General features: G+C 63.4%; 2 protein-coding genes across 4 annotated transcripts in view; both read left to right on the forward strand.

Annotated features, from left to right (window-relative positions):
• The first annotated feature begins 33 nt into the window (after positions 1-33).
• On the forward strand, positions 34-18,208 carry MAP7D1 (MAP7 domain containing 1). Its single transcript, XM_024202920.3, has 16 exons — positions 34-340; positions 1,905-1,973; positions 3,387-3,550; positions 4,046-4,160; positions 10,751-10,873; positions 11,728-11,873; positions 12,422-12,558; positions 12,790-13,052; positions 13,460-13,643; positions 13,947-14,127; positions 14,874-14,978; positions 15,534-15,587; positions 16,040-16,103; positions 16,571-16,688; positions 16,938-17,134; positions 17,508-18,208. The coding sequence occupies exons 5-16, from the start codon at positions 10,801-10,803 to the stop codon at positions 17,516-17,518; spliced, it is 1,533 nt and encodes a 510-aa protein (XP_024058688.1). The 5' UTR covers positions 34-340; positions 1,905-1,973; positions 3,387-3,550; positions 4,046-4,160; positions 10,751-10,800; the 3' UTR covers positions 17,519-18,208.
• A 6,946-nt stretch (positions 18,209-25,154) lies between these two features.
• THRAP3 (thyroid hormone receptor associated protein 3) overlaps positions 25,155-26,331 on the forward strand; it is a 67,616-nt gene continuing 66,439 nt past the window's right edge. For 2 of the 3 annotated variants that reach the window (XM_024202922.2, XM_024202921.3), the window contains exon 1: positions 25,155-25,260. The gene's annotated coding sequence lies outside the window, so the exon portion shown is untranslated. The remainder of the gene's footprint in view (positions 25,261-26,331) is intronic. The other variant, XM_024202924.2, reaches the window with a different exon arrangement.

Raw genomic sequence — 26,331 nt, forward strand, 5'->3', positions numbered from 1 at the left:
GAAGCTCTGCCCCCCCGGCGAGACCAGCCAGCCCCTGCCCCCCCACCTCCAGGAGAAGCCCTGCCCCCCCGGGGAGACCAGGCAGCTCCTGCCGCTGCCTCCCCACCTCCAGGAGAAGCTCTGCCCCCCCAGCGAGACCAGCCAGCCCCAGTAGTTGCTCCAGCTGCTATAGAAGGGACCCCTACAGGAGCAAAGAGCCCTCCAGGAAATGCCCGGCTTTCCCCAGCTGCAGCCACCCTCCCGGGAGAAGCGCTACCCCCCAGGAGCGATGGGCCGTCCCCTGCCACCGCTGCTTCTCCACTGCCTGCCGCAGCGGCCACCAGCCCCAGGCCCAAGCAAGGTGCGTGCGTCCCTGGGGCAGTGCTGCATGGGGCCTTGGGTACCTCCTCTCCTGCCCCCATAGCCCTGGCCAGAGGGGACGACAGGCCCGACGAGTGGGGCTCACGGGAGCTGGTGCGTTGATCCCTGCAGCTGGCTGTGAGTGCTGGACCAGGCTCTGCAGGGACTGCACAGGCCAGCTGGGGCCCGGGGCGGGTGTGTGGCCCCGGAGTGCCCCTCTGCAGGGATGAGCGGGAGCATCCTGGCCAGCGGGGGGGCTGCGCCCGTCACGGCACAGAGCAGCTGCCTGTGCTCTCATGCCACGGTCCGGTTCCCTGGGCGGCTCTTGGCCCAGGCCACAGGCACAACCCTCATGGATCACACGTCGGCGCCTCCCCCTCTGCCCAGCAGATGTCCCGAGCCTCCCCTGGCCGGTGGGCTGGGGGCAGGGTGGGGCTGCAGAGCCCTGTGCTGAGCAGGTGTGACAATGCGGTTCTGGCGGAACCCAACTGAGAGTGCCAACTCAGGACAAATTGCTCAAACAGGGCAGTTACAACCCAAGGCCGGGGTTTTTTCCACCTCTAAGGCAAACCAAACCAGCCAGACTAGGACTTCGGTCTCACCCCACTGGCTAACCGCGAGTCCCACAAGCAATCTCCTTAGACACTCCAGTTTCCCAGTATTACCACCAGTTCCACCCGTTATGGGGACAAATGGTTATGAAAACCAATACCCCAGTAAAAGAAAAAGGTTCTCCTGATCCCAAAGGACCAAGCCCCAGACCCAGGTCAATATACAACTCAGATCTTACCCACAAATCACGCTGTTGCCAATCCTTTAGAGCCTAAAATCTAAAGGTTTATTTATAAAAGGAAAAAGATAGAGATGAGAGTTAGAATTGGTTAAATAGAATCAATTACATGCAGTAATGGCAAAGTTCTTGGTTCAGGCTTGCAGCCGAGATAGAATAAACTGCAGGTTCAAATCAAGTCTCTGGAATACATCCCCCGCTGGGATGGGTCCTCAGTCCTTTGTTCAAAGCTTCAGCTTGTAGCAAAGTTCCTCCAGAGGTACGAAGCAGGATTGAAGACCCGATGGAGATGAGGCATCAGCCTTATATAGTCTTTTCCAGGTGTAAGAACACCTCTTTGTTCTTACTGTGGAAAATTACAGCAAAATGGAGTCTGGAGTCACATGGGCCAGTTCCTGCATACCTTGCTGAGTTACAAGGCGTATCTGCCTTCTCTCAATGGGTCCATTGTATAGCTGATGGTCCTTAATGGGCCATCAAGCAGGCTAGGCAGAGCTAACACCAGCTTGTCTGGGATGTCACCCAGAAGCATAGCATAAATTTGAAATACAGACAGTATAGAGCCAATATTCCTAACTTCAACTACAAAATTGATACACACATATAGACAGCATAATCATAACTAGTAAACCATAACCTTGTCTTAGACACCCCATTTGACCCCCTTTACACAAGATCTGGGTGCCACTACAGGACCTCGGTTGCAACAATGATCTATATGGTCCCAGATTATATCAATAACGTCACAGCAGGTTTTCTCTTCTTTCCCCCGCAGGTGCCCAGAAAGCCGAAGCGAGGCAGAGGCAGGCGAAGGAGCGGAGGGAGGAGCGGGCCAAGTACCTGGGTGAGGAGCCAGAGAGGCTGGCGTGAGCCCCAGGCCAGGCCCCTTGCAGAAGGGAGCTGGGGGACACGGCCGTGTGTGCAGGTGCCCTGGGCTCTGGGTGGGCTCCGGTGGGCGATGGGCACACGGGAGCATGGAGAGGGCACCGTGGGCACCAGGGACTTGGCCTGGATTCGGTTCTCAAAGGGGAAAGCGGTTAGAGGAGCTTTGCGGGTTCATTGGGAGTCGCAGGATTAGCCCCGGGCGCTGGGATCCCGGTGAAACATGGCGCCCCCACTGCTCCAGGAGCCCTGAGCGAGCCGGGGCCTCGTGCTCTTGCAGCTCCCGGCCGTCGCGCTGCAGGGCCCGCTCCGCGTCCCCACACAGCAGCCTCCTTGTCTCCCAACTATTTCCACCCTCATTCCCCCATTGTTTCCCTGAATGTGCTTTTCAGGCCGGCTTCTCCACTCCCCTTTGTCCTGGCCCCAGGCTCCTCCCCTCCGGGCCCAGCCGTTGCTGCGGATGCCTCTGCCCCAAATCCTCCTCCAACACCTGTGGCTCTGACTCCTGCCTTGGGCTTCTGCCTGCAGGGAGCTCGGCAGAGCCCAGGTCCTCTGGCCACCTCACCCCAGCAGCTCCACAGCCCCACTGTGCCCAACTCTGGGCCTCTCCAGCGCGTCTGCCCCAGCACTCCCTGGGGGGATCTAAGTGAGCAGACAGTCAGAGGTGCTGTCCCAGGGCTTCCCACCCATCCTCGGGCAGTGCCCTGTGCCCTGCCGGGCCAGAGTGGCCACTGCTCCACCCGCCGCTGTCTGGCCAGTGTCCAGAGAGAGGGGGAAAAGCCCATCATCCCTATGGCCAGCAGTGCTGTGCTGGGGGCTGCATCCTGGGCATGGGAGCTTGGCCAGGCTGCCCTCCCTCGCTGTATCTGCCTTGGGCAGTGAAAGGGGGCCAGCTTAGATGGGGTCCCCATCGCGCTTGGCACTGTCTGGCCCCAGGAGCAGAGAGGCCCAGGATGGAAAGGGCTGTGGTGCAGCGTATGGGCACTGCCCGGCGCCATGTGCTTTATAGAAACACAGGTCTTTGGCCCCAGGCACTCCGAGTCTTCCCACGGCAGCTGGCTCCGGGGGCCCTGGCTGCATGGTCTGGCAGAGGCTGAGGTGCTGGGCCAGGCGCCGGGTCCTGTCAGCGACTTCGTTTGTTCGGACCAGGTTTCAAACGAACGCGGCGGGGGGAGGGGAGGGGGCTGTTTCTAGAGGCCCTGCATTGTCATGACTGTTAAGTGGAAGGGCCGGGGTGGGGCACTGCAGACTGAGCCCACCCACCCTAGCCATGGCCCTGGGCAGGAACCCAGCCCAACCTGCCCCTGTGGTGCAGCTCGCTGGGGGCTGGGTGCTGCGGGCTCCATCCCCTCACAGCCGAGCTCTCTCTCGGCAGCCACCAAGCGAGCGCTGTGGCTGGAGAAGGAGGAGAAGGCCAAGGTGCTGCGGGAGAGGCAGCTGGAGGATCGCAGGAAGCGGCTGGAGGAGCAGAGGCTGAAGGCAGAGAAGCGTCGGGCCATCCTGGAGGAGCGCCAGAGGCAGAAGCTGGAGAAGAACAAGGTGGGCGCGGGGATGGGCAGGGCAGGGCAGGGACAGCCTCTAGTTGGCATAAATGCCCCTGGGTATGAGATCTCCGGGCACAAAACGGGATGGAAAAACCACCCCAAACTCTCCAGCCCTTAGAAGAGTCACCCCAGCCCCCGCCTGCCCTGGGCACCTGTAACCCCCACTGCCTGTCCCATCCCCCGCCTCCTCTGTGCCCCTGCACCCCCCAGCATGCAATTGCCCCCCAGCTCCCCCCTTTCTGCAGCTCCCTCCACATGCCCTGGCAGTGCTGGGTGCGGCCGGCGACAGGTGCTTGTCCTGGCTCGCTCTGGGGCCCACGTCACGGCTCCTTCTCCTCCCCAGGTACTAGTTTCAAAGCCAGCCCCTCGCCCCAGTCCCTAACCCTGACCCTTCAGGCTGGGCCCCGATGCTGGGATGCAGCTGCAGGCTGTTCTGCGCCTGCTCCCTCCGCCTGGCCCCGCCCCTCACCTCCTCCTCTCCTCGTCGCAGGAGCGCTACGAAGCCGCCATCCAGAGGTCAGCCAAGAAGACCTGGGCCGAGATCCGGCAGCAGAGGTGGTCGTGGGCTGGCGCGCTGCACCAGAGCTCCCCCCGGCACAAGGATGGTGAGTCGGGGGCTCAGGCACACGCATGGCTGGGCACAAGCTGCCTGGCTCTCTGCAGCGGGCCATGCTTTGCAGTCGGCTGTGCCAGGGTTCACCCACCACAGCCTGCCTCCAGGCTGCTGCTGGGAATGGCCGAGGGAGGGGCCGGGCAGGTTTGCAGTGTCCAGGTAGGGGCAGGGCTGGGGGGATCCATCAGAACCTCCTTGCCCCTGAGCAGCTGCCCTCTGCGCAGCAGCACCAGCATGGTACCCTGCGCCCGTCGGGGCCCCTCTCTCTGCACCGGGGTGTCGCTCTCGGTGCCCTCTGTCACGGAGTCCCCGGGCGATGCTCTGGAACTGCTCCCCACAAAGCCACTCAGGACTCTGGGGAGCCTCCTCTCCCTTGGAGCAGACTGTCTTCAGGGCAAGAAGCTCACACGGTTTCACCTTCCTGGGTCTGACCTTGGAGCATTCAGCATATGCCCCTCCGTGCGCTTCCCACAGCGAGTCCGCCCAGGCAGGGTCCTGGGGAAGCCAGAGGGTCCTGCACCCCCACTTCGCAGTCAGACGTGACTCTTAGCCAGCCAGTAAAACAGAGGTTTATTAGATGACAGGAACATGGTCTAAAACAGAGCTTGTAGGTCCAGAGAATGGGATCCCTCAGCCGGGTCCATTCCGGGGCCCAGCGAGCCAGACATCCACGTCTGCCCTCACTCCTCGGCCCCAGCCAGCCGCAAACTGAAACCCCCTCCAGCCCCTCCTTTCTGGCCTTTGTCTCTTTCCCGGGCCAGGAGGTCACCTGATCTCTTTGTTCACCTTTAGCTATCCCCTTGCAGGAGGGAAGGGCTCTGGCCATTTGTTGCCAGGGAAACTGAGGCACCCACACAGTATTCAGAGGAAACATTAAGAACAGTCCCACTTCGTCACACCCTCGCCCTGTGTGTGGGCGCTCCGTGTCCGCATTGCCCAGCGGAGTTCAGTGGCTGGTGTCCTATCCGCGGGCAGGGGTGTTGGCACCCGCTCGCTCCCCGTCTCCAAAGCCATGCCCTTGCCCGGCCGTTCCTGGGCAGCCTGTAGGAAGGGGAGTCACGTCGGCTGGTTGTTGTGAATATGGAGCTGTGTCGGTGCCATGTCGTCCTCTGTTTCTCTGGGAATGTGGCACGTGTGGAAACGGCACAATGTTCTGGGGGCCCGTGCTGCCGTTACCCCGTCCCCGGGTGGAGACGTGGTGCGGTCCAGTCGACGTCTGGTCTGCGTGTGCTGAGTTGGGGCTGCAGCCGGCTCGGCACTGCACAGAGCGCCATCCATCGCGTTCGCTCCGCCTTCTGGGGAGCCCCTCGCGGCCAGGTGGGACGGGCCTCCAAGTCATTTGTCCCCTTTACTGCGGCTTCACCCGTTCCTGGGCACTCAGCTGGGACTGGCACTGCCCAGGGTTCGCGCCGCCTCCCCCAACGGACGGGTTTGAGCAGGGCCCGAATGGGGGACGCTCTGCCCACAAACAAGCTCTGCCCTGTGAGGTCACCTCTCCGGGTCGGTGGGGCTCTGCTGGGTTCAGCTCTGCTTTGACTGAGGAGAAAGAAACCTGTGGCGGCAGCTCCCCAAGCCGCCTACCTGTGACACCAAAATGCAGCGTTGCTCCCCGTGAGCTGTGCAGATCAGGGACGCACCCCCACAGCCCTCTCTGCTCTTCCACACATGCGGCGTGAAATAGTGAACAGTGCTGGCATTGACGTGATCGTGGCTGGGCCGCTGAGCGAATGGGGCGGTTCTCCTTGCCGAGCTGTGGGTGCAGGCTCTCTGCAGACTCAAGTAAATGTCTCTGCCTCATTTACACGCAGGCCACGTTTCTGGGGTTCTCTTTGCAGCCAGAGCAGCTAGAGGCTGGCTGTAAGGGGCGCAGGCCGAGGTGCTGGAGAGGCATGAGAGATGTAGGGGTGCGCGCTGGCTGAGTCCAAGTGCCGTTTGTGGGGGAACTTGGAGGGAATGGCTGAGTTTGGTTTGTTTCTGCTGGGAGCCGTCGATGGAGCTGAGTTCACAGGCAGGGTCCTGACCTGGGAGAGCTGGGCCCAGCTCCGGCCCTGCCCCAAATTCTGACAGGTGCTTGAACAGCCTGGAGCACCCCAGCCAGTTGGGGGCGCCTGTCGCTCTGACTCGCCGCCCTCTGGTTCCGGGGAGCCCAGCATGGGGTGCCCCAGATCTGATTCTCCCAGAGGCTGGGCAGCTCGCAATGGGGCAGCTCCTTGGGCATCTCGGGCCAGCTCCGCCCGTCAGCAGCTGCTTTTGCAGATTCCACCCCTAGGCAGTTTGGGAGGAAACCCCCTTTTTGCTCTTAATTTTTTTTGTAAATGGCTCTTTCCTGAGCAATGAACTGACCAGCAGATCCCCGCCCCCCGGCCCTGTCTGACACCCCGCCCTGCTGCAGGGGTCTCCGTGGGGCGTCGGGATGCGCAGGAGGTCTGCTCCCTCGGGCTCGCCTGGCGTCTGGGCCAAGGGCGCCCAGACCTGCCCCACCGGGAGGAGATGTGTGACAGCCCTGGAGCCCCGGCCAGAGTGCCATGTCCCTGCCTCAGGGCTCCGCTCTGGCTGCCAGCCTGTGCCACTCAGCAGTGCTGGCTCAGAGCAGAGAACACCCCAGCTGCCACCTCCAAGGCGTGGGGCTGCCTGGAGCACTGTGGGACGAAACCTTCCCAGGGACTCTGCTCCCAGCCCTCCCATGGCCGGTCCCTCGCTGGGACTCCTGGCAGTGGCCAAGCTGCTCCCCCTCCCCTGCACCGACCGCCCAGGGAGGGCTGCACCCCAACCAGGGCAAGCTGCAGTGAGCCAGATGGGAGGGGGCAGTTCCACCCTGGGGCAGCCCCTCGGGTGGGCTGAGCCTGCCCTGGCCCATGTCTGAGACGGGGGTTAGCCCCTGGCACTCGGATGCAAACTCCCACCGCGCCAGAGCAGTGATGCACAGCTGTGAGAGGGCTGGGACTGGAGCAGGACAGGATCGAGGGGTGCTGGCGGAGTCGGGAGGCTGAGTTCAGTGTGTATGTCTGGGGGGAGCCTGTCTAGTGCCTGCGGCCCACCCCCACTCGCAGCCCCCCAGCCTCCTCTCCAACCAAACTCCCTCTGTGCACCGGAGACGCTGCCCCAATGGGCTGGGATTCAGGGGAGGCGAACCGCCCCTTTAGCCCCAGCCGGGGGCCCTTGCCCGCCACCTCCGGGGCCCCCCCCCCGCCCCCCCGGCACCGCCCCTGCTTCCAGCAGCCTCCAGGGCCAGACACAGACCTGGCTTTTCTTGAGGCCCAGCTGTACGGGGCCCAGGTGCGTCGTCCCAAAGTACCCTGCCATGTCCTGGCAGAGGAGATCCCTGCCTGATGAGCAGAACCACTGACGGGCCGGGCCAAGCCGAGCCTCCTGGCCCGGGAAGCCAGAGTGCCACGGGGCCCTGGTGCTGTTCATCGCTCCCTCCAGCCGGTGCTTCCCCTGGGCAGAGGGTCCAGCACCCCCGATGGATGTTCCAGCAGGTGCCAGCTCTCAGTGAATCCCAGCAGCTGTCCCTGTGCCTCCTGCGTGCCCTCCCTGGGCCCAGGGCTTTGTCTGTGCTGGGCTGGGCTGGGCTGCTCTGACGCTGCCCCTCCACCCTGCAGTCCTATGCTGGGGGCAGACCTCCTCCCGGAGCCCCGGCCGCCGCCCCAGTGCCCACATCCCGCCGATGGGAGCTCCGTCCTGCCACTCGAGGGGCACACGATGCTGCATGCCTGCATGCGAGGTTCCCCCGGCTTCCAGCCGCCGTGACCGTAATGCCCTTGTGTCTTTTCCCTCCTTTAGGTGCGAGCCGGTGCTCAGTGTCCGCTGTTAACCTCCCCAAACACGTGGACTCTATAATCAACAAGCGGCTCTCCAAATCCTCCGCCACTCTCTGGAACTCTCCCAGTAGAAGTAAGAGACCTTTGCCTTTCCCACCAGTGCATGGGGCCAGTGGGGAGAAGCAGCTGAGGGAGCTGACCCCAGTTCCAGCCCAGCACTAGGGAGATGCCCCCTTGAGTGCCAGGGAGTGCCCATCCCCCCCAGTCCCTGCCCTCGCAATGCGCCGCCCGTGGAGAGGGGAGAAGCCGTTTGCTGTTTTCTCTTGCAGGGAGAGCCAGGAGCCCGCAGGCATCTCCTCACTTGCTGGGCGAAGCGCCCTCGCCTGGCCTGCCAGCGTGGCGCTCTGCGGCTGCCGCTCTGCCGGTGACCGAGGGCTCCGGGACCCAGGTCTCCAGTGGGGAACCAGCCGGTTCTCTGGGGAACCCCCCCATGTTCGGTGGGAGCTGAGGCCATTCGGGCACCGCCCCCCACCCTCGGCAGCTCTCACCCAAGGGAGCCGGGGGAAAGCTGCGCGGGGCCGGTGAATTCAGCACCGGAGGGGCTGGTGCCAGACGCACTGGGGTCCTTGCTGCCCCTCGGGCTGGGGGTGAGCTGTCAGGGTGCTGGTGATGCTCTGTTAGTGTGACTGGCATATGGGGCACATGGGGTTACATGCATGTGTGATCCGGGGGGAGGGGATGGGGATGGCGCTGCTGTGCTCAGAGCGTGGGGTCACGGGTGGGCTGCCAGCTGCTTGGGCTCCATCGGCTATGGGGCCGGGCAGGGGGGTTGCTGGGGGATGGCGCCCCCCGGACTGCTGGCCTAGGGCCAGCCCGTCCCCACCGCAGTGCTCAGGGGGAGGGGCTAGCTCTTGGTCCGGCTCCGCCTCTGCCCTTGCAGCATGGGCCATGGGAGCCTGGCGGGCGGAGCAGGAGTCTGTGTGCGCCGTGCCCCTCCATACGGGCTCCTAGGCCGGGCGGCTCGCCGGGAACAAGGTTGGCTGCCTGCACGGGCTGCCTGGCTCTGCAAGGAGCTTGCCCGGGGAGCCGGAGCCCGGTGCCCAGCCCTGCACCGCGGCGCGCCGAGCCAGAGGCTATTTATAACCCCCGAGCTGCTGTTCTGTTTGCTGGTTGCCTAGTGATGGGAGTTTGCAGCCCTCCATCCCTCTGAGGTATAAATAACCTGAGCAGCTGATGGGGGCGGTGACTGGCAGGGGCAGGGCTGTGTGGACCTGGCTCAGCTGCCCCACGGGGGCTGAGGGGAGCTGGCTCTGCCAGGGGGTCAGCTGCAGAGCTCTGCCAGGGGCCGGGCCGCCCTCCAGGCCTGTGGGTCAGGGCCCAAGCAGCAGGTGCTGCAGCCCCAGGGCACATGGGTCTCGGGGCTCAGTGGGACAGAGGTGCAGCTGACCCGAGTTCAGGACTTGCTGTCTCCAGGAGTGTCACGGTCTGAGCCCAGGGCCTGACCCCCAGGAGCTGTGGGGCTGTGTTAGCCAGGCATGGTGCCAGGGGAAGGAGCAGAGAACTCAGGGTTGGGGGTCCTTGTCTGGTGCCCCCCATTGTCACTCGTGTCCCCGATTCACCCACCCTGGCCTGGAGGGTGTTTGCTCCCGCCCTGTGAGAGGGATTCCTAGGAGGGGCGCTGGCCCGTGGCTGAGGCTGTTTGGGGAGTGGGGGTTGTAGTGAAGGGACAGATGGATCCCAGCAGGGCCCAGGACGGGGATGGGCGGGGGGAGGCTGCCAAGGGCATCACATGGTCCTGGAGCTGCGGTGCCAGCCCCGCGGAGCCGTCACACTTGGAGCCTCGGCCCGCGTGGCTGAGCAGGTGTTCGCCGTCTGGGGGCTGAGCCGGGAGCTGGGCCCAGGATCCATGGGGACGCCAAAGCCAGTGCCCCCTGCCCCACGGCCGGGGTGATGCAAGCCGTGGGCCTGGGCCCAGAGCCAGCGCCACCACGGCATGCAGAGGCCTTGGGGATGAATGTCCTGCCCACCTCTGGGGAGCTGGCATGGGCAGTGCCTATCCCGTTGTCATCCTGTGGCGCCGTTGCCAGCCGGTCTCCTCTTACTGTGTACATCTGTCTGTCCCTGCCCATCTGTCCCCCATTTCACTGGCTTCCCCGAGGCGCACGCCAGGCTGGGGAAGGTGCTGGCAAGCAGCAACCTGGGCAGCAGCAGAGTGGGACCCAGTGCAGCAGGAGACGGGGCTCCATGCTTGGCTCAGTCCTTGGCCCTCTGCTGAGAGCAGGCTGGCGGGGCTGCGCCAGAGGGCGGCTCTGCAGTGGACAGGCAGGGCCTGGAGGCTCCTCGCCCAAGCTGGCGGCCGTTCCCCCTGCACCCCGTTGGATCAGGAACTGCAGGCCCGCCGGGCTCCCCCTCCCTTCCTGTGCCGCGTGGGCCCTGTGGGGTGCCCACCGGGAGAGTGGCTCAAGCAGGGCCCACAGGCTGGCCTGGGGGAGAGCAGCCCTAGGGAGGGGCCCGGCCCGGCCCAGCTGAGCCACGCCAAAGGCCTTGCAGGTGGGACTGCTACCGGCGGGCGCTGGCAGGCGTCCGGGGGCACCGGGGCCCTGACCTAGGCCGCCCGAACTTGGGGAGCTCTCCGTGGGCTTGGGGTGTCACTGAGGCGCTGAACGGGGTGGCAGCGCGGAGACCCGGGAATGGAGATGGTGGGGAAGGGGCGGGTGTTTAGCCAGCTGGTGCCAGCATGGACCCAGGGCCTGAGGGCTGGGGCGCAGCTGGGCCCAGAGAGGTGCTAAGGTCCCCCTCCCCCAAACTCTTTCTTTTCCAGACCGGAGCTTGCAGCTGAGCCCCTGGGAGAGCAGCATCGTGGACCGGCTCATGACGCCCACCCTCTCCTTCCTGGCCCGCAGCAGAAGCGCCGTGACGCTGGCCGGCAGTGGCAAGGAGCAGGGTAAGCTGGGCCCTCTGGGGCATCCGGGGGCGCGTGGAGCCAGGAAGAGCCAAAGCCAGGGCTGGGCAGGGGCTGATCAGCGCCAGGCCCCGTCCGAGGAGGGGCCTGGTGACTCGGTCCGTGACAAGCTGAGGTCAGAGACGCGGCCGTCCGGCCTCGGTTCACCCAGCTTGGGGGTGGGATGGGGGAGCAGACAGGCGAGACGTGGCTTCTGCTGGGATCCTGAGCCCTGCAGAGCAGTACCCGGACCTGGCACACTGACGGGGGAGGGTCTCTGGAGGATGCTGGATCTCTGGGTGCCTGTGCCCTGGTTCCCTGCTGAGGGGACAGTCACGTACAGTGCAGTACAGTCACGTACAGTTCACCTGCCTCTTCTCCCTCCTGCAGCCCGGCCTGGTGTCTGCCCCCCTCCCGCCCCGCCTTGCATTGCCCTGGGCACGTCTGCACCCGACAGCCCCTTTCTGGTGACCCGGCCCTTGAGATCCGCTCTGGAGACCGTGGGCCGGGGCCTGGGCCGGTTGCTCGCTGGCCCCTGGGCTGAGCCTGGCAGGGTCTGGGCTCTGTTGAGTTTGTGCCTCTCGGCTTTGCGCGGCTATTCTTGGAGCTGGGGATTATCTCCCAGGGGTCCGGCTCCCGCCCCCAGTCACCACACCAGGGTGCCCTGGGCGCTAACGCTGTGTGGCAGGGGGCTAGTGATCTCAGCCTGGTCTGTCACCAGGCCTCTGTTCTTCTGGAGACCCCCACGTGCCGGGGTCCCCCCACTGCTCTGGGGGGACGGCCCTGCAGCCTGCTGGCTGATGCTCCCTGCCCCTGCCAGGGCGGCCAGCCTGACGGTGTGTGCTCTCTGCCCCCAGCAGTGCCGGTGTGCCCCCGCTCCGCCTCCACCAGCCCCCTCAGCCCCTGCAACAACCACCGCCTGCAGCACCGCTGCTGGGAGCGCCGCAGGGTTGTGGCCAGCAGCCCGGAGGTGACGCCGCGCCGGAGAGTTGAGTCCTCGCCCGTGAGTGCTGCCCTGCTCCGGCCTGTCCCCGAACACAGCTCTCCCTAAGCGCAGCCCTGGGCGGGAACCAAGCGCTCCTCAGGGCCGGGCTCCCCTGTGCCCTGGGCTCTGCCCCCTGGTGTCTGGGGGACGGGGTGGTTCGTCAGGCAGGGCCCCGCTGCAGCCAGCCTGTGACGGGCGCTGGCCGGACAGCAAACCCAGCAGGAACGGATCACGTCACTGCTGCTGCCTGCCACCCACCAGCCAGACCCGACCAGCCCCCGAGGGACTGGAGTGTCCCCTGCAGAGCAGGCCTTGCCCCTGGGGGGGTCTCATGGCTGGCATTCAGGCTGTGCCCCATAGAGAGCCCAGTCCTGAGCTGTTCCCAGGCCCTGGGCAGGTCTCTGTGCCTCGGTTTCCCCTCTGTACCGGGGGGTGACAGCCAGGGGACTGTGAGAGATTCGTGTGGCCCCAGCCTCGGCCCCCTCTGGCATTGAGCTGGCAGGTCGCCAGCCCCTTGTTATCGTCCCCCTGCTCCTGGGCTCTGATTTCTCTCCTCCCCCGCACAGAAGAAGAAGGAGAAGAAGGACAAGGAGCGGGAGAACGCCAAGGAGCGGAGCGCCCTGTCTCGCGAGCGGGGCCTCAAGAAGCACCAGCCCCAGCCCAGCAGCCAGCCCAGACTCCTCCGGCCCGCCGCGGACAGCAGGTCAGGACCTGCCTCAGCCTGGGCACCGTTAGCCACCCCGCAGCCGACTAGCTGAGAGCCGTGGGGCCCTGCCTGCGGTGCGGGGATGCAGCCTGCCTGGGCCTAGACAGGTGGGCTCTGCAGGGCTCCGGGCCACTGCTTTCGAGCTGCGGTGGTGCGAACTGTGGTGGGTAGGCTCAGGGTGGGGGCATTCGCGGTCCCCCTTAATGATTTGTTCCTCTTCGTTTCCAGCCCGGGGCCAAAGAACCGGCCCTCATCGCCTGCCACCCCCAACCACCGGCCGGCTTCCCCCAGCCCAGGCCTCGGCTCGCCCCACAAGCCGCCACTGCCCCGCAGCGTCCACTCCTCCCGCAAGGGGCGGCCCAGGGCCAAGGAGGAGCGCAAGAGCCAGCTGAAGGCACGCGAGAGGAAGGAGGAGGAAGAGGAGAGGGGAGCAGCTTCCCCAGCCCCGCCCGACACTCCCAAGACCCCTGGGCCCGCTGAGCAGCCCCCAGGTCTGAGAACACGCACCATGAGCCAGCCACGTCTCCCAGAACCCCCGCCGGCCCCTCGCAGGGTCGGGTGCAGCCCCGGGGCCCCGAGCCAGTGGGCATCTGCTCACAGCGCTCGGGTGTGGGCGTGGTTCTTCCTGCTTGGGAATGGCCATGCCAGGCCTTCGGGGCAGGGGGTCTAGTGGGTTGGAGCAGGGGGCTGGGAGCCAGGACTCCTGGGTTCTGTCGCTGGCCCCGGGAAGGGAGGGAGTGAGAGCCAGGACTCCTGGGTTCTATCCCCGCTCTGTGAGGGGAGTGGGGTCTAGTGGTGTAGATCACGGGGAGGAGTGAGAACCAGGACTCCTGGGTTCTGTCCTTGGGGAGGAAGTGGGTGTGATGAATGTGTTTGTGACACTGTGTGCATTCGGCAGGCGCTGCTGCCCCCTCTGGCACCCCCAGCCCCACGCCAGCTCCTGCCACGCCTTCGGGCAAACCCATGGCGGGCACCACAGACCGAGAAGAGGCAGCCCGGCTCCTGACAGAGAAACGCCGGCAAGCCCGCGAGCAGCGTGAGCGTGAGGAGCAGGAGCGCCGGGAGCAGGAGGAGCGGGAGAGGTCAGTGGCCCGGCCTCTCAGGGTGGGGGGGGCTCCTCTCTGCCCGCCGGGATCCCCCGCCTTGCCCAGGGATGGGGAGGCAGCGCTCACCCCACTGCCAGTGGGCCCAAGAGGGGCCATTGGAGCTTGGCACTTGGGGGTGCTGGCTGTCCACAGGGGCAGACCCTGGAGCAGCAGTGCCCTGTGCCCCACCTGGCTCCCCTGGGAACCCTCCGCGGTGTCACAGGCCTGGCAGCTCGCGGAGGTCTGGGGGCAGGGTGGGCCAGGCATCGGGCACGGGGACTGAGGTGCCGTGTGCCGTAGGCGCCAGAGGGAGGAGCAGGCCCAGCGGGAAGCCCAGGAGCAGGCCCAGCGGGAGGCCGAGGTCCGCCGGCTGGAGGAGGAGCAGAGGCGGCAGCAGGAGGAGCAGCGCCGCCAGGAGGAGCGCCAGGCCGAGGAGCGGGCCCGAGCCGAGCAGGAGGAGACGGAGCGGCTGCAGAAGCAGGTGCAGGTGGCAGGGTGGGGCGGGGGGTGGGCACATGGGGCGTGGAGCAGGATGGGGGACTCCGGGAGGGGATGGGCACAGGGCGAGGTGTGGGGTGGGCACATGGGGCGTGGAGCAGGATGGGGGGCTCTGGGAGGATATGGGCACAGGGTGGTTCCATGGTGGCATGGGGTGGGCAGGGGCAGGGGTGACACAAGGTCCAGGTCCTGGGCACAGACCCCCAATGCGGGAGGGAGCCACGTACCTGCCCTGCCCCCTAGTGGTGGAGAGAAGCACCAGTGGCCCGGAATTCCCACACCGCAGCTGGCAGGCAGCTGGCGACGTCTGGCCCTTCCCCTGCCGGGGGCTGTGCCAGGGCAGGCTCTGTGGGGAGCTGGGGTGTTGCTGAGCTGCCTGGACAAGGCCCACAGCCCAGCCTTTGCTGAGTTTCAGCATGGGAACAGCCTCCAGCTCTGGCCCCCCGCTGTTCCAGCCTGCACCCCCCCCCCCCCCCCCCCGCCCCGCCGGTGCCCCCCACTCGCAACCCGCACCTCAGCCTGGGCCTGGCTCCCAGTTGTGTTATGCCCCAGCAGCCCGCTGGGCTGTGCCATGCACACAGGGCAGGGGTGGGACCTCCACTAGACACTCGCTCCGTCTCCCCGGCGTGATGGTTGGCGAGGCCCAGCGGTGGGAAACGCCCCCTCCCGGCAGGGCAGTGCCCTTGACTGCGTACTGACCTTGGGGGCTGGCTCCCCCCTGTCCTGCAGAGGGAGGAGGCAGAGGCGCGGGCCCGCGAGGAGGCCGAGAGGCAGCGGCTGGAACGGGAGAAGCATTTCCAGAGGGAGGAGCAGGAGCGGCTGGAGAGGAAGAAGGTGAGCGGGGAGGCGAGGCGGGGCGGGGCGGGGCGCACAGGGAGGGGGTCGTGGTGCATTGCAGGGGGAGTGGGGCACGGTAGGGTCGGAGAACAGGGGAAGGTGGGGAAGTGGGGCAGGGGGCGTGGGGCAGGGCAGTGTCGGGGTGCGGGGGCAGAGCCCAGGAGGCTGACACGGTCCAGGCAGAGTTGAGGAGGAGGGAAAGGGGGGCAGTGGGGCAGGGGCGATAGGGCAAGGCAGAGCCCTGGGGACGGGGAGCAGAGAGCGGTGCCCGGGCGCTGCACAGATGACAGCTGGAACTCTGAGGAAGCGCCTGGTGAGCTGCTGGGTCAGAGCCCCTGTGCCCCGGAGAACAGGCGGGAGGGGGGCAGCTGCCAGCGCTTTCCCCATGGGCGTCTGGTGCAGTGGGGGCAGCTGCCCCTGAAGCCCACGCTGGGTCAGCCAGGCAGGGTTGGACCCATCGTCCTGCAGAGCCCTGCCGCCCCGAGCCCAGCTGGGCAGAGTGTGGGGTGCCAGGCAAGGGCTCTGGGACTGACCCACCTTCTCCCTCCTCAGCGGCTGGAAGAGATCATGAAGAGGACGCGCAAGTCAGACGCGGCCGATGCCAAGGTGGGTGCCTGTGGGTGCAGCGTGCCAGCGAGTGCCCTGCTGCGCGCGAGGCTGCCCGTCCAGTGTGAGCCGCAGGGAGGCCCTGGCGGAGGCCGTGCAACGCGGTGATGGGCAGGGGGGGGGATTCTGAGCCCAGCCCCTCCTGCTTCTTTGGTGAGACCCTGGGATGCCGCATGCCTGAGCTGTGCCCAACCCTGCTGGGCTAGGGCTGCCTCGGGTGGGCGCGGGAGGTGGTGAGTGGGCAGTGCCAGGGCTGTGGGGGGCTAGCAGGCTGTCCCACATCCCAGCAGCCCTTGGGATGGGCCTGGAGGAGTTGGGGTCTCTCCCCTGGCGATGCCCCCTCCCCCTCAGCATGGGGTCCCGGCGGCAGGGCTGTAGGGCTGCCAGTCCAGGCCTGTCCCTGTCCCCCCGGCCCTTGGGACACAGCTCAGCTGCTCCTCTCCCCTCTGCAGAAGAAGGACGAGAAGAAAATGGTGAATGGGAAAGAAGCCAAACAGGAGACTGACGCCAGCCCAGGTAAACGCAGGGCCTGGGGCCCTGCAAAGCTGCTCCCCCACCAGGCTTGCATGGGAAAGCCCCTGCCCCAGCCCCCCCCCCCCCCCCCCCTCCTCCCCCGCCCCCCCCCCCCCCCAGGCCGCACACCCCTCCGCCCCTAACCCCATCCCTCCGGGCCCCGGGCGGCACACCCCCACCTCCCTCTTCCAGGCCTGGGCAGCACACCCCACTACGCCACCCCTCCACTCCCCACACCCGTACACACGAGGCCAGTCACGCAGGGCCCTCCCATGGCCCACCCCACCCCACTGGCCCTGGGAGATACGCAGCCCAGACCCACAAGTGACACCCACCAGATCTCCTGGCCAGGCCTGTGTGGGACACCCACCCCCCATTAGTCCCACAGCCCTACCCTGCTGGGCCCGAGCATCCCATCCCTCCTGGGGTCCGGTCCAGGGGGGCTGACCCATCTCTGCTCCGGTCTCCAGGCTGTGGGAAGCGAGCAGGGCCGCTGGCGAAGGAAGAGGAGCTCCCTGAGTCAGAGACGCCCAGCACAGAGAGCCAGGGTGTGCGGACGGGCCCTGTCCCTGAGGGGCTGCAGCAAAGGTATCTGCCCTGGGGGGAGGCACCGGGCAAGCCAGGGGGAGCTGGGACCACACAGGGGGCGGCTGGGAGCGCCTGGGGCCAGGGGGAGCTGGGACCACGCAGGGGGCGGCTGGGAGCGCCCAGCCCTGGGGTCAGGGGGAGTTGCAGCTCTGCAGCCTGTGAAGGTTGGAGTGAGGGGGCTTGGGGCTGGGTTCTGTGTACCCCCCTTCCCCCCATGTGTCACTGCAGCCCCCCCATCTCCCCTCACAGCCCCCCCAGCAAGGACGCGGCGCCCCTGGTGAACGGCGTGCAGCCCGGCAAGCACGAGAACGGCTTCCCCGGCAAGGAGGTGGGCCAGGGCGTGCTGGAGCTCTCACAGCACAGTGGCAGCACCGACCCCATCATCCCCTTCGGGGACAAGGAGCCCTTCCTCAAGACGGCCGTCGTCAAGCCCCCCCAGGTCACAGGTAGGGGCTTCCCCTGCCCGCCCTTGCCGGAGCTCGTCCGCCCAACATTCCTCCTCTGCATGGGCCCAGTGGAGCGTGGGGCTCAGTGGGGGTGGGATAGAGCCCCAGCAGGGGGGATTGGGGGGGCCCAAGCAGGGCTCAGGGGGAAGGGGCTCGGCTTGGCCCTGGAGCAGATCCTGGCAGAGCGATAGCATCAGCCTGTAGCAAACCTGGGCTGCAGGGTGCTGTCCCCTCCTCTCGCCACCGTGGCCCCTTGTGTCCCGGGCCATCCTGCCGGGTCTCCCCCTACCTGTGCTCCGTGCGGAGCCCCGGGCCGGGCTGGCAGGCAGTGTCCCTAATCCGCCTCCCACTTTCTCTCGCCCTCTGCCTGCAGAAGTGCTGTGAGGGGCAGGTGCGTCTCCCTGGGCAGAGCGCCCCGCGGTGGCCCGCGCCGTGGCTGCCTCGGTGCGGGGGCGAGGCGAAGTGCCAGTTCCGGACTTTCTCACAGAACTATAGCTGTTACCAGACGAAAAACCACGTCACTCCCACCTACCGCCCCAGGAAGAGGATGAACCGGGCAGGGCAGGGGGCCGGGACGTGCCCCCCCCCCACCAGCCCCAGGGACTCTTGGTTTCTCTTTTTGTTCGTTTTTAACATGCACCTTATCAGACTGACACCCCCGCCCCTCCTAGCGGTTCCCACCGCGCCGCCCCCGACGTGTGGTGTAATAATGTCGTTATTTAACTTGCTGGGGACAGTGTATGTGAATAATGTAAATAAAGCTCCGTGTGACATCAGGGACGAGCGCCAGGCCCAGCTCTCTCTGTGCAGGAGGCCGGGCCCATCCCGCAAGCTTGGAGGGCGCAGGAGGCTGGCCCTGGGTCTAGGGTTCGATCTCCTTTAACCTCCCGTAGCCGGGCCCAGCCAGCTGCTCGGTGCCACTCTGACAACTCCCCCGTGCGACGTGCTACGCTCTGGGCCACTGCGGGCGTGGGTGTCGGTGCTGTGTGTGGGAGGGGGCCGCCGGGGCCGCGCCCGCCTCGCTCGGTGCCAATGTGACAGTGTTATGCATCTGAACAATAAAATGGAAGAGCCGCCCCGCCTCCGCGTCTGTGTGTGCTCGGAGCCTGCCGGTCGGCCCCGGCCCCTCGCTGCCTCTGCCTCCTGCTCTGGGCCGGGAGCTGGCAGCTTGGGCAGAAGGGAGGCCTCAGGCTTCTCTTACCATCGCCAGCCGGTGACGCCGGTGCCTCGGACCCGAAGCTGGAGCCAAGTGCACACGGCCTCTCCCTGCTGCGCTGGGCCCAGTGCAGGGAACCAAGGCTCAGCCTGGCACCCCTTGCCCTTGAATCTAGCTGTGAGAGATGCTGCTGCAGGAGCTGAGCTTTCCTGCCGCTTTACCGCTGCAGTCCAGGAGATGGCAGCAACCTTTGTGCTCTTCCTTCTCTGCTGATGGGGCGTGAGATCCCAGCAGGCCCTGGCCTCTCTCCAAAATGGAGTTAGCTACAGGGTACTGAGTCCCAGCCCTGGGGCAGCTGCACGGAGCCCGGGCGGTGCCTGAAAGGAGCAGCGCAGGACCCTGGAGCTCCATCCACCGGGAGCTCATTTTCCAGCCCGGGTAGGAATTGTGCAGCCGATTCCGTTTGCAGAAGTCGCAACTCCCCGAACTTTTTGATTTTGTGAATTTTTTTTTAAATCGTAACATTTATTGAAAAATGTGCCTAAAATTTTCCATCCACCTGAAAGCCTCTAAACCCAGATTCAGTATTTTAAATTTCCCTTTAAAATGTAAACATAGGATTGAAATCAAAGAGGAGAAGGGAGGCAAATGTTTTTTTGATATTGAATTTTTCACAAATCCCAAACCTTCCATAAAGAACAACCTATGCCACGAGCAACCGCCTGCCACCCACCCCTGCAGCCCACGTGGGGAGAGGTTGGAGTTTGTTACTTCCTTATGACTGAGAGTTTATTACAAATACCCTGGAGCTATGGGCCCACCCCCAGCGTAGTGTGTCTGGGTGCACAGCCCAGCCGGGCTTAGGAACCCTCTGCTGTCCAGAACTTCTCCTTACCAGCAAGGTCTGTTTGTTCCATGGAAGGTCTCTGATTATCGGGAAAGCTGGTCCTAGCACAGCGAGCCCGGTGGTTGGGGATGTATTGTAGACACCATGATCTCACTCCTGGCTTGGTGTGGTTTGGAGGATTGGGACTGGCAGAGCAGTCAGCTGTGGGCTAGCCAGATGCTTATGCTGCCCGCTACAATGCTGACAGTGTAAGGGCAAGGACTGTCTCTTTGGGGTGTAGCCAGGCAGTGCCCAGTGGCCAGGAGCTACCACAATGCAAGTATGAGTTAATAACAGTAGGGCAAGGCAGATCCTTTCTTAGCCATTTGTGGTAAGGTCTCCCCTTTGGCCTCTGCCCTGTGTTGCTAGCCTCCAGGCCTGGAACATGCAAGCAGAGAAAAGGATTTGGGAGGGTTGTGTTAATTGCTGAGATGCCGAGGAGCAGTTGTTAGTTGACTCCTGGGCTGGGGAGCCTGCTCGTCCCCCATCACAGGAGCGGAGGGGTGCGCTGCCGGGGAAGGTTTCTGTGGTGGGCTGCTGGATACTTTCCGCCCCGGCCTGCGAAGACAGCCGGTCTGTCTCCAGCCCTGGGGACCCAGGATCCCGCTGCTCCCTTGGAGGAACAGATTCCTCAAAGCGTTAAATCTCCTTCCTAACCCCGCCCCCAGGACTCCCCTCCCCCTCTAGCTGGCTGCTCAGCTGTTCTTCCCTTCTAATATGTCAATGACACTCTGGGGGGCTATTTTCAGCCCCCTTCAGCATACCAAGGTCAGCATGGCTGGCCCTGGTGCATGGCTCTCGCTGGCTTCCTCCCCTGCCCACCCACAGAGCCTGGCAAGGTGGGAAAGGGGCCTCTGGGCATCATCAGGCCGGAAGGCAGCAGGAACGTGGCACTGATGGTGCTGGCTCTGCCGGTGCCAGGAGCGGAGCCAGGGCAGATCCGGCTGCAGCCCAACACTAAAGCAGTAGAGCTGCTAATAATAACCGAAGAGCGAGACTCTTCCTTTCAGAGGGCCGTGCCCCCCTTATACGGATGGGGAAACTGAGGCACAGAGAGGATCCAAGGTCACACAGCATGGCAAAGTCAACACAGAGCCCAGCTCTCCTGGTTCCCAGTTTCCTGCTCAAAAGCAATGTCAGGTTGTGCCAGGGCTGCATTCGAAGCCAGCCCTGGGGTCGTAGGAGGGGGTTCAGAACCAGCGGAAGCCGGGATCCGTTCCCAGCTCCAGCAGCTGAAATCTGACATTCTGCGTCGGCTCCTATCAGCACTAGGTTGTTGTTTCTTAAAGGGCCAGGGCTCCAGACCAGATAGGAAGGTGGTGGGTCCATATACCTCAATGGTGCCCTGAGGGGAGGGAGTTCCTGTCCGGGCCCAGCGGGGTGCTCTCTGCTGGTGGGCTCGATGGAGCTGTGGGTCACGCAACCCACTCTCATGAGCATGCCCACCCCATCCCTGGGGTGCAGGACGCTCCCACGTCTAGCTAGGCCAGGAGGTGACCAACTGAGTGACAAGGTCTGACTCCAGCAGCAATGCTGGGGACACTACGCTCCCCATAGCTCTTGTCTGATGTACCCCGAGAACACTGCTTTGCTGGGCTCCCTGGTGCAGCTCCGCTCTGGAGCACTGACAGGGGCCCCAGGGGTCTGCAGTAAGTCTTCAGCTCCTCCGGCATTGCAGACTTCCTTTGGGTGTCTGATTTTAACCGTCACAGCAGAGACTGTTCTGGCTGTTCCAACACCTGGATCAGCGTTGCTCTCAGCTGGGCCTCCCATCTCAATGGTTTTTGCTCTGCTGTGGCATCTGTCCAGATCAAATGGCCCATCATTCCTTACGTCGCACGGAGGGAGGGAGTGCGGTCGGACAGGGGGTGGGGGACCCTGGAGGTGGAGTAAGGAGCAGTGCTGTCCCTCTCCCAGTGCTACTGCTCCCAGGAAGAGGCTGGGACAGTGCAGAGAGAGCTGAATGCCCCCCCAGCCCAGCAAGCAGCAACGGTGGGGAAGGACCCACGGGCCAATGACGTGGAGTTTATTAGACACAAGGTGGGGGAGGTAATGTCTTTTATTCGACCAACTTCTGTTGGTGAGAGAGACAAGCTCTGAGCTTACAGGCCTGGGAAAGGAACTCGGAGCATCACAGCTCAGTATAGGGTGGACCGGATTGCTCACAGGAGGAGTTCACACACATTCGAAGGGACCATCCAAGGTGAAGTGGCCTGTTAACACTGCTGCAGCCATGGGGCAAAAACATGAATTTTATTAGACCTTTGCGCTGCATCCAGCCCAGCCACACAGGCTGCCTTACACCCAGAAGTGATGCTTTTTAATGGGACTGCAAATGACTCACTATTAATTGTATTACAACAGCACCTAGAGGCCTCAACTGTGTTCGGGGCCCCATTGTGCCAGGTGCTGCACAGGCCCAGAGACACACAAGGGCTGGGGAAGTGAGGCCCAGAGAGGCTGGTGACTTGCCCTGGGTCACACAGGGAGTCAGTGGCAGAGTAGGGAATTGACCCTTGGCGTGTACCTCAGGACCCTCCTCCATGCCCGAGCCATCCTGTTAGACCTGTTCCAACAGAGGACACATCAGGTGTTAGGCTGGCTCTTGGTGTGGAGGCTGGGAGGCGAGTTCTTGCCATCACAAATTCACACATAAAGACATCTGAGGCCTTGAGTTAGCACCACGGCACCAAGCCAGCCCTGAGGCTGATGGATCATGGAATTAAAACGATCCCATCTGCAGGTGGAAAAACTCACAGGCCGCGCTGGCAAGCCCTGCAATGCTCCAAGAAGCCTGAGAGTGTGGAAAGCCCCAGACTTTCCTTCCACTTGCAAATATCAGGGATCAGGCTGTGTGTCAAGCCCAGAGGGACCCTGCCAGTGATGGGAGGGGAACAGCCCATGCATTGGCTCCAGGGGGCGGAGCAGCATCTGGGGCAGTGCAGGGTTCACAGTCAAACCAGGGATCTTCTCCCACAACTTGTCCTCTGCTTCTGCACAAGGCCAGCCCGCAAGGCCCCTGCATGTTCACTTGTCACTAGGAAGGGCCCAGCTGCCCTGGCCCCCCAGGGATGGGGACAGGTGGTGCTTGGTTAGCTGGCTGTGATGCAGTTATCTGGGTACTGCAATATCTTTCCAAAGCAGGCTGGGCAGCATAGCGCCAGTGGGCCCAATCCAAGTCCACCGCAGACACTGCCAGACTTTCCATTGGCTGAGGATTGAGCCCTAAGTGTGCATAGCTGGGTTTTCATTGGCTGAATTATAAGGCCTGAGGCTCAACTGGGCAAATAAATGAAACAGGTGTCAGCTCCGAGCAAAACTCCCTGAAGTTGCACTTAGAACAAGAGCCTGTCTGTAAAGAGCACACTGGGGCGGCTGAGCAGGCGCTGTGGAGTGTGTGCTCCTGAAAGATTGCAGGCACCAGCTGGAAATCAGCATCTGCTGAGCTGGGCCTTTGTTTGTTTTGTTAATTGCCATGGGACCCTCACAGCTGCCCTTCACCAGGAATAATAAAGGAAATAACATTCAGCTCCTTCCCTGCTGGAAGCCCTGTACCCCCACGAAGGAATCCGGCCTCATGCCCGTCCCCCCTTGAAGAAGGCAAGTTATTCTTAGCTCCATTGGACAGGTAAGAAACCTGAGGCACAAAGAGATTAAGGGTCTTGCCCAGGCCCAGACAGTGAGTTAATGGCAGAATCTCAAATCCAGCCCCAGGCTCTGATCTCTAGACCCCGGGCAGGCCAGCAAGGAAAGAGTCACTGTGAATCAGGTGTGGGCTAGGAGCAGCTCCGTAGTGACAGCAGCAGGGCCCGGCTGTGAACACACAAATCTTTCCAGCTACAAGGCTTGCAGAGAAAGAAACAATCACTTGGGCTTCTGCTGCCATGGAGTCCCCATCCCAGGGCAGCTTTCTGACACCGACCATCTCTCATTAGCAGCAGGCACAGGAGGGGAGGCAACTCCCTGCTCTTTTTCCCTGATAGTTTGGGGTCCTGCAAATCATAAGAACAGCCCTGGGTAATTTCAAAGGTCAGTGAAAAACAATCCAGACTCCTCTGGCTTGGGGCCTGTAAGCAACAATGGCTGTTTGCTTAATTGCTTCTGAAACCAGGTGCTTTTCTGAAGGAAAGGCAGAGTCCTGCTTTAACCCAGCCTTTAAACCTCACAACCCCCTTTGTGCTGCTCCACCACCTTCCCGCCCCTGCAGAAAGCAATGCCTTACTGCCCCCAGAGCCAGACTTCCTGAAAGCCATAGGGACGATTCTTAAAACTGCAGCGTGCAACAAAGGAATCACTAGGAGTGGGCACCCGCATGGAGAATTTCCCAGCTTTGGGCGGAGAGAGGTGGCTTGGAACAAGCCCAGACCCTCCAGTCACTGCCCAAGGCTAAAACCGAACTGTAAATACATACTTGTTCAGTTTCCAAAAGGTCAGGAGAAATGGCCTCATTTCCAGTTTCAGGCAGAGGCAGGAACCCGAATGCTGAAAAATCACGAGTCAATTCTCAGGAGATTCTACACCTGGCTTTGCAGATCTAGATTTAGGAAGCCTGGGCAGCACTTTACCAACTGACCCTCGCAGCCCTGGACGAAGTCCATTACTGCTCTCTCTCTGGTGAGGAAACTGAGGCAAAGAAGTGAAGTGACTTGCCCAAACTCAAGCAGTGAGGAACCAGGAATAGAACTTGAGAGTCCAGACTCAGGATCCTCTGCTCTAACCCATCCTCTAAAGCTCTTGGTTCCTAGCCAGATTCCAATCCCGTGAATTTGCCACTCACTAGGATAGTTTGCACATTCCCAGTGCCTGCTGTGAAAGCTGCACTGCATGGGCCTGCCTCAACACATGAATTTTTAGGCCATAACTTGTGGGTTTCTTGGTCTATCCTATTCTAGTGCAGAGATGGCTGCAGAAAGCGGGGAGGAGAACTCTAAACAAGGAAGCAGCATCTGGGCAAAGGCCGCCACAGCAACTCAGTGCAGGCCTCTTCTGAAACTGCCTGCTCAACAGGCTCTGGCAAAAAGCTGCCTGTGTTTTCTGCAGCTAATTCACGTGAACTAGCTCTTTGCCCTTTAACCTCCTCGGTGGAGTTCTTTCCAGCTTGGTACCGCCTCTCCCAGCTTCAGGGAGGGTTCCATGTACTCTGTGGCACATCCTGTGGCAGAGGCCGGATTGTGTCTCATGTCCTGACACTTCCTATCACATGGAGAATGAATTTAATCCAGTACTGGCTAGAAGCAGAGTATAGGCTTCATGATGTCCCTCTAACACTGATGATTCTATAGCTCCCCATGCCTTGCAGAAGGGTCTATGCCTCTTGCTGAGTCTCCAAATCCATTCATAGTGGGTGGATGCATCTGAAGAAGTGGGTTTTTTACCCATGAGAGCTTGTGCCCAAATAAATGTGTTAGTCTTTAAGGTGCCATCGGACTCCTTGTTGTTTTTGTGGCTACAGACTAACACGGCTACCCCCTGATACTATTCGCCAGTAATGAATCTTCCCACGTCCTGGGGGGTCAGCCCCTCCCCATCACATGTAGAGGTTTCAGAAACCCTGCCACAGAACGGGCTCAAGGCTCTGTCGGAAGCGAGAGACGGCAAAGTCCTGGCTCCGAGGGAAAGAGCCGCTCTTCTGGCTGAAAGGATTTTAACGGCCACCTACGATTTCTTTTTAAAATCTTTCTCACTGCCCAAATCAGGATCCAGGTTAGTCACATGGGTTAGCCCCCTGACCCTAGCCCCAGCCAGGAGCTCTAACCCCCCAACCTGGGCCCACCCCCAGGGGGAGTTTACCCCCTCCCCCATGAGGCCCCATTCCCAGTGAGGGGACCTTTGACCCCGCCCGAAGCACCACCCCCTCCGTTCTACGTGCGGCGCGTGCTGCGGAGGGGGCCGGCCCCCCGCGCGAGGCCTGCCGGGCGTTGTAGTCCCCTCCACCGCTGCGGCCAATGGGCGGAGGCCGCTCGGGGACTGCGTCTCCCAGCAGCCCACGCGGCAGGCGGGAGCCGGGGCCTGTGAGGCGGCGTCGTAGGAGGCGAAGCGGCGCGGTCGCAGCAGCAGTGGAGGCCGCGGGTTCAGCAGGAGCCGGTGAGTGAACGGGCCTAGCGCCTCCCCCTCAGCCCTTGTGCGGCCTCGGGCCCGCAGCGCCCCTGCGTGTCAAGGCGGAGCCCCGCGCGGGCCCGGCCCTGAGGGGAGAGTCCCGCCGATCCCGGCCTGGGCCGCCCCGGGGCGGGGCCCCTCCGAGGGGCTCGCCCCCCCCCCCCCCCCCCCCCCCCCCCCCCGGGGATCACGGGCCCGGGCTCTGCAGAGCGCGCTGGGCCCGGCGCTGCTGACCCCGAGCTGCAGCCTCCGCCTTGCGGGCCCTGCGCGAGGGAGGCGGGCAGCGGCAGGCCCCGGGGTGGTGCGCAGACGGGCTAGGCGCGCCGGGCCTGTGCCGAGGGGGTTGCTCCTTTTCCGGCCCAGGTCTTATCCCCGCTCCCGCGTGACATAACTACCGCAGCAAGCGCGCCCCGCGGAAAGGCGGCTGATACTGGCACAAGCACGGTTCGGTTGCTGTAACTGCATCTGCGCCGGGGCTTAAAGCGGCCACATGCAAGCGTAGATTAGGCCTAAGAAATCCCCTTGCTGTGGCTGTCGCCCGTGGGCCTGGGTTGTAGCCGTGACCCGCGGAGAGATCGCTACCTGCAGTCAGCTGCGCCGTTCCGGTCAGACCCAGGCCGTGAAATGGGAGCCTGCAGCAGGAGGCCGAGGGGAAGAACCACGTTGAAGTCCTTATTGTTGAAAAAGAGGGCAAGCGCAAGGGCCCACGTGTGCCCTGTTTAGTGTTTAGAACGAGGCTGTAACATGGTTCATGTGTGATAACACACTTGGCTCAGCCCATGTTGATGGGGCTTGAACTGTTCTAGAGCAGGGGTTCTCAGCCCCTGGTGAAATTGGGTCACCAGAATGTTTCATAGGGTCACGTGATGGCTGCTGGGTCTCTGGTCCCACAGGGCTGGCTGGACTGGGCTGCCATCATGACAATGGGGGGGGCAGCAGAGCCTGATCTGAGTGGTGCTGCCACCCCAGATGTTGCAGTGCCTGGAGTTGCAAGCCAAGTCCAGCCAGCCCTTCAGAACCAGAGCTGCCACTACAGGGGCAGTATGGGGTGGGATGGGA

The sequence above is a fragment of the Terrapene carolina genome, unplaced genomic scaffold (genome assembly GCF_002925995.2).
Source record: "Terrapene carolina triunguis isolate 2854851 unplaced genomic scaffold, T_m_triunguis-2.0 Scaffold236, whole genome shotgun sequence".
Lineage (NCBI taxonomy): Eukaryota > Metazoa > Chordata > Testudines > Emydidae > Terrapene > Terrapene triunguis.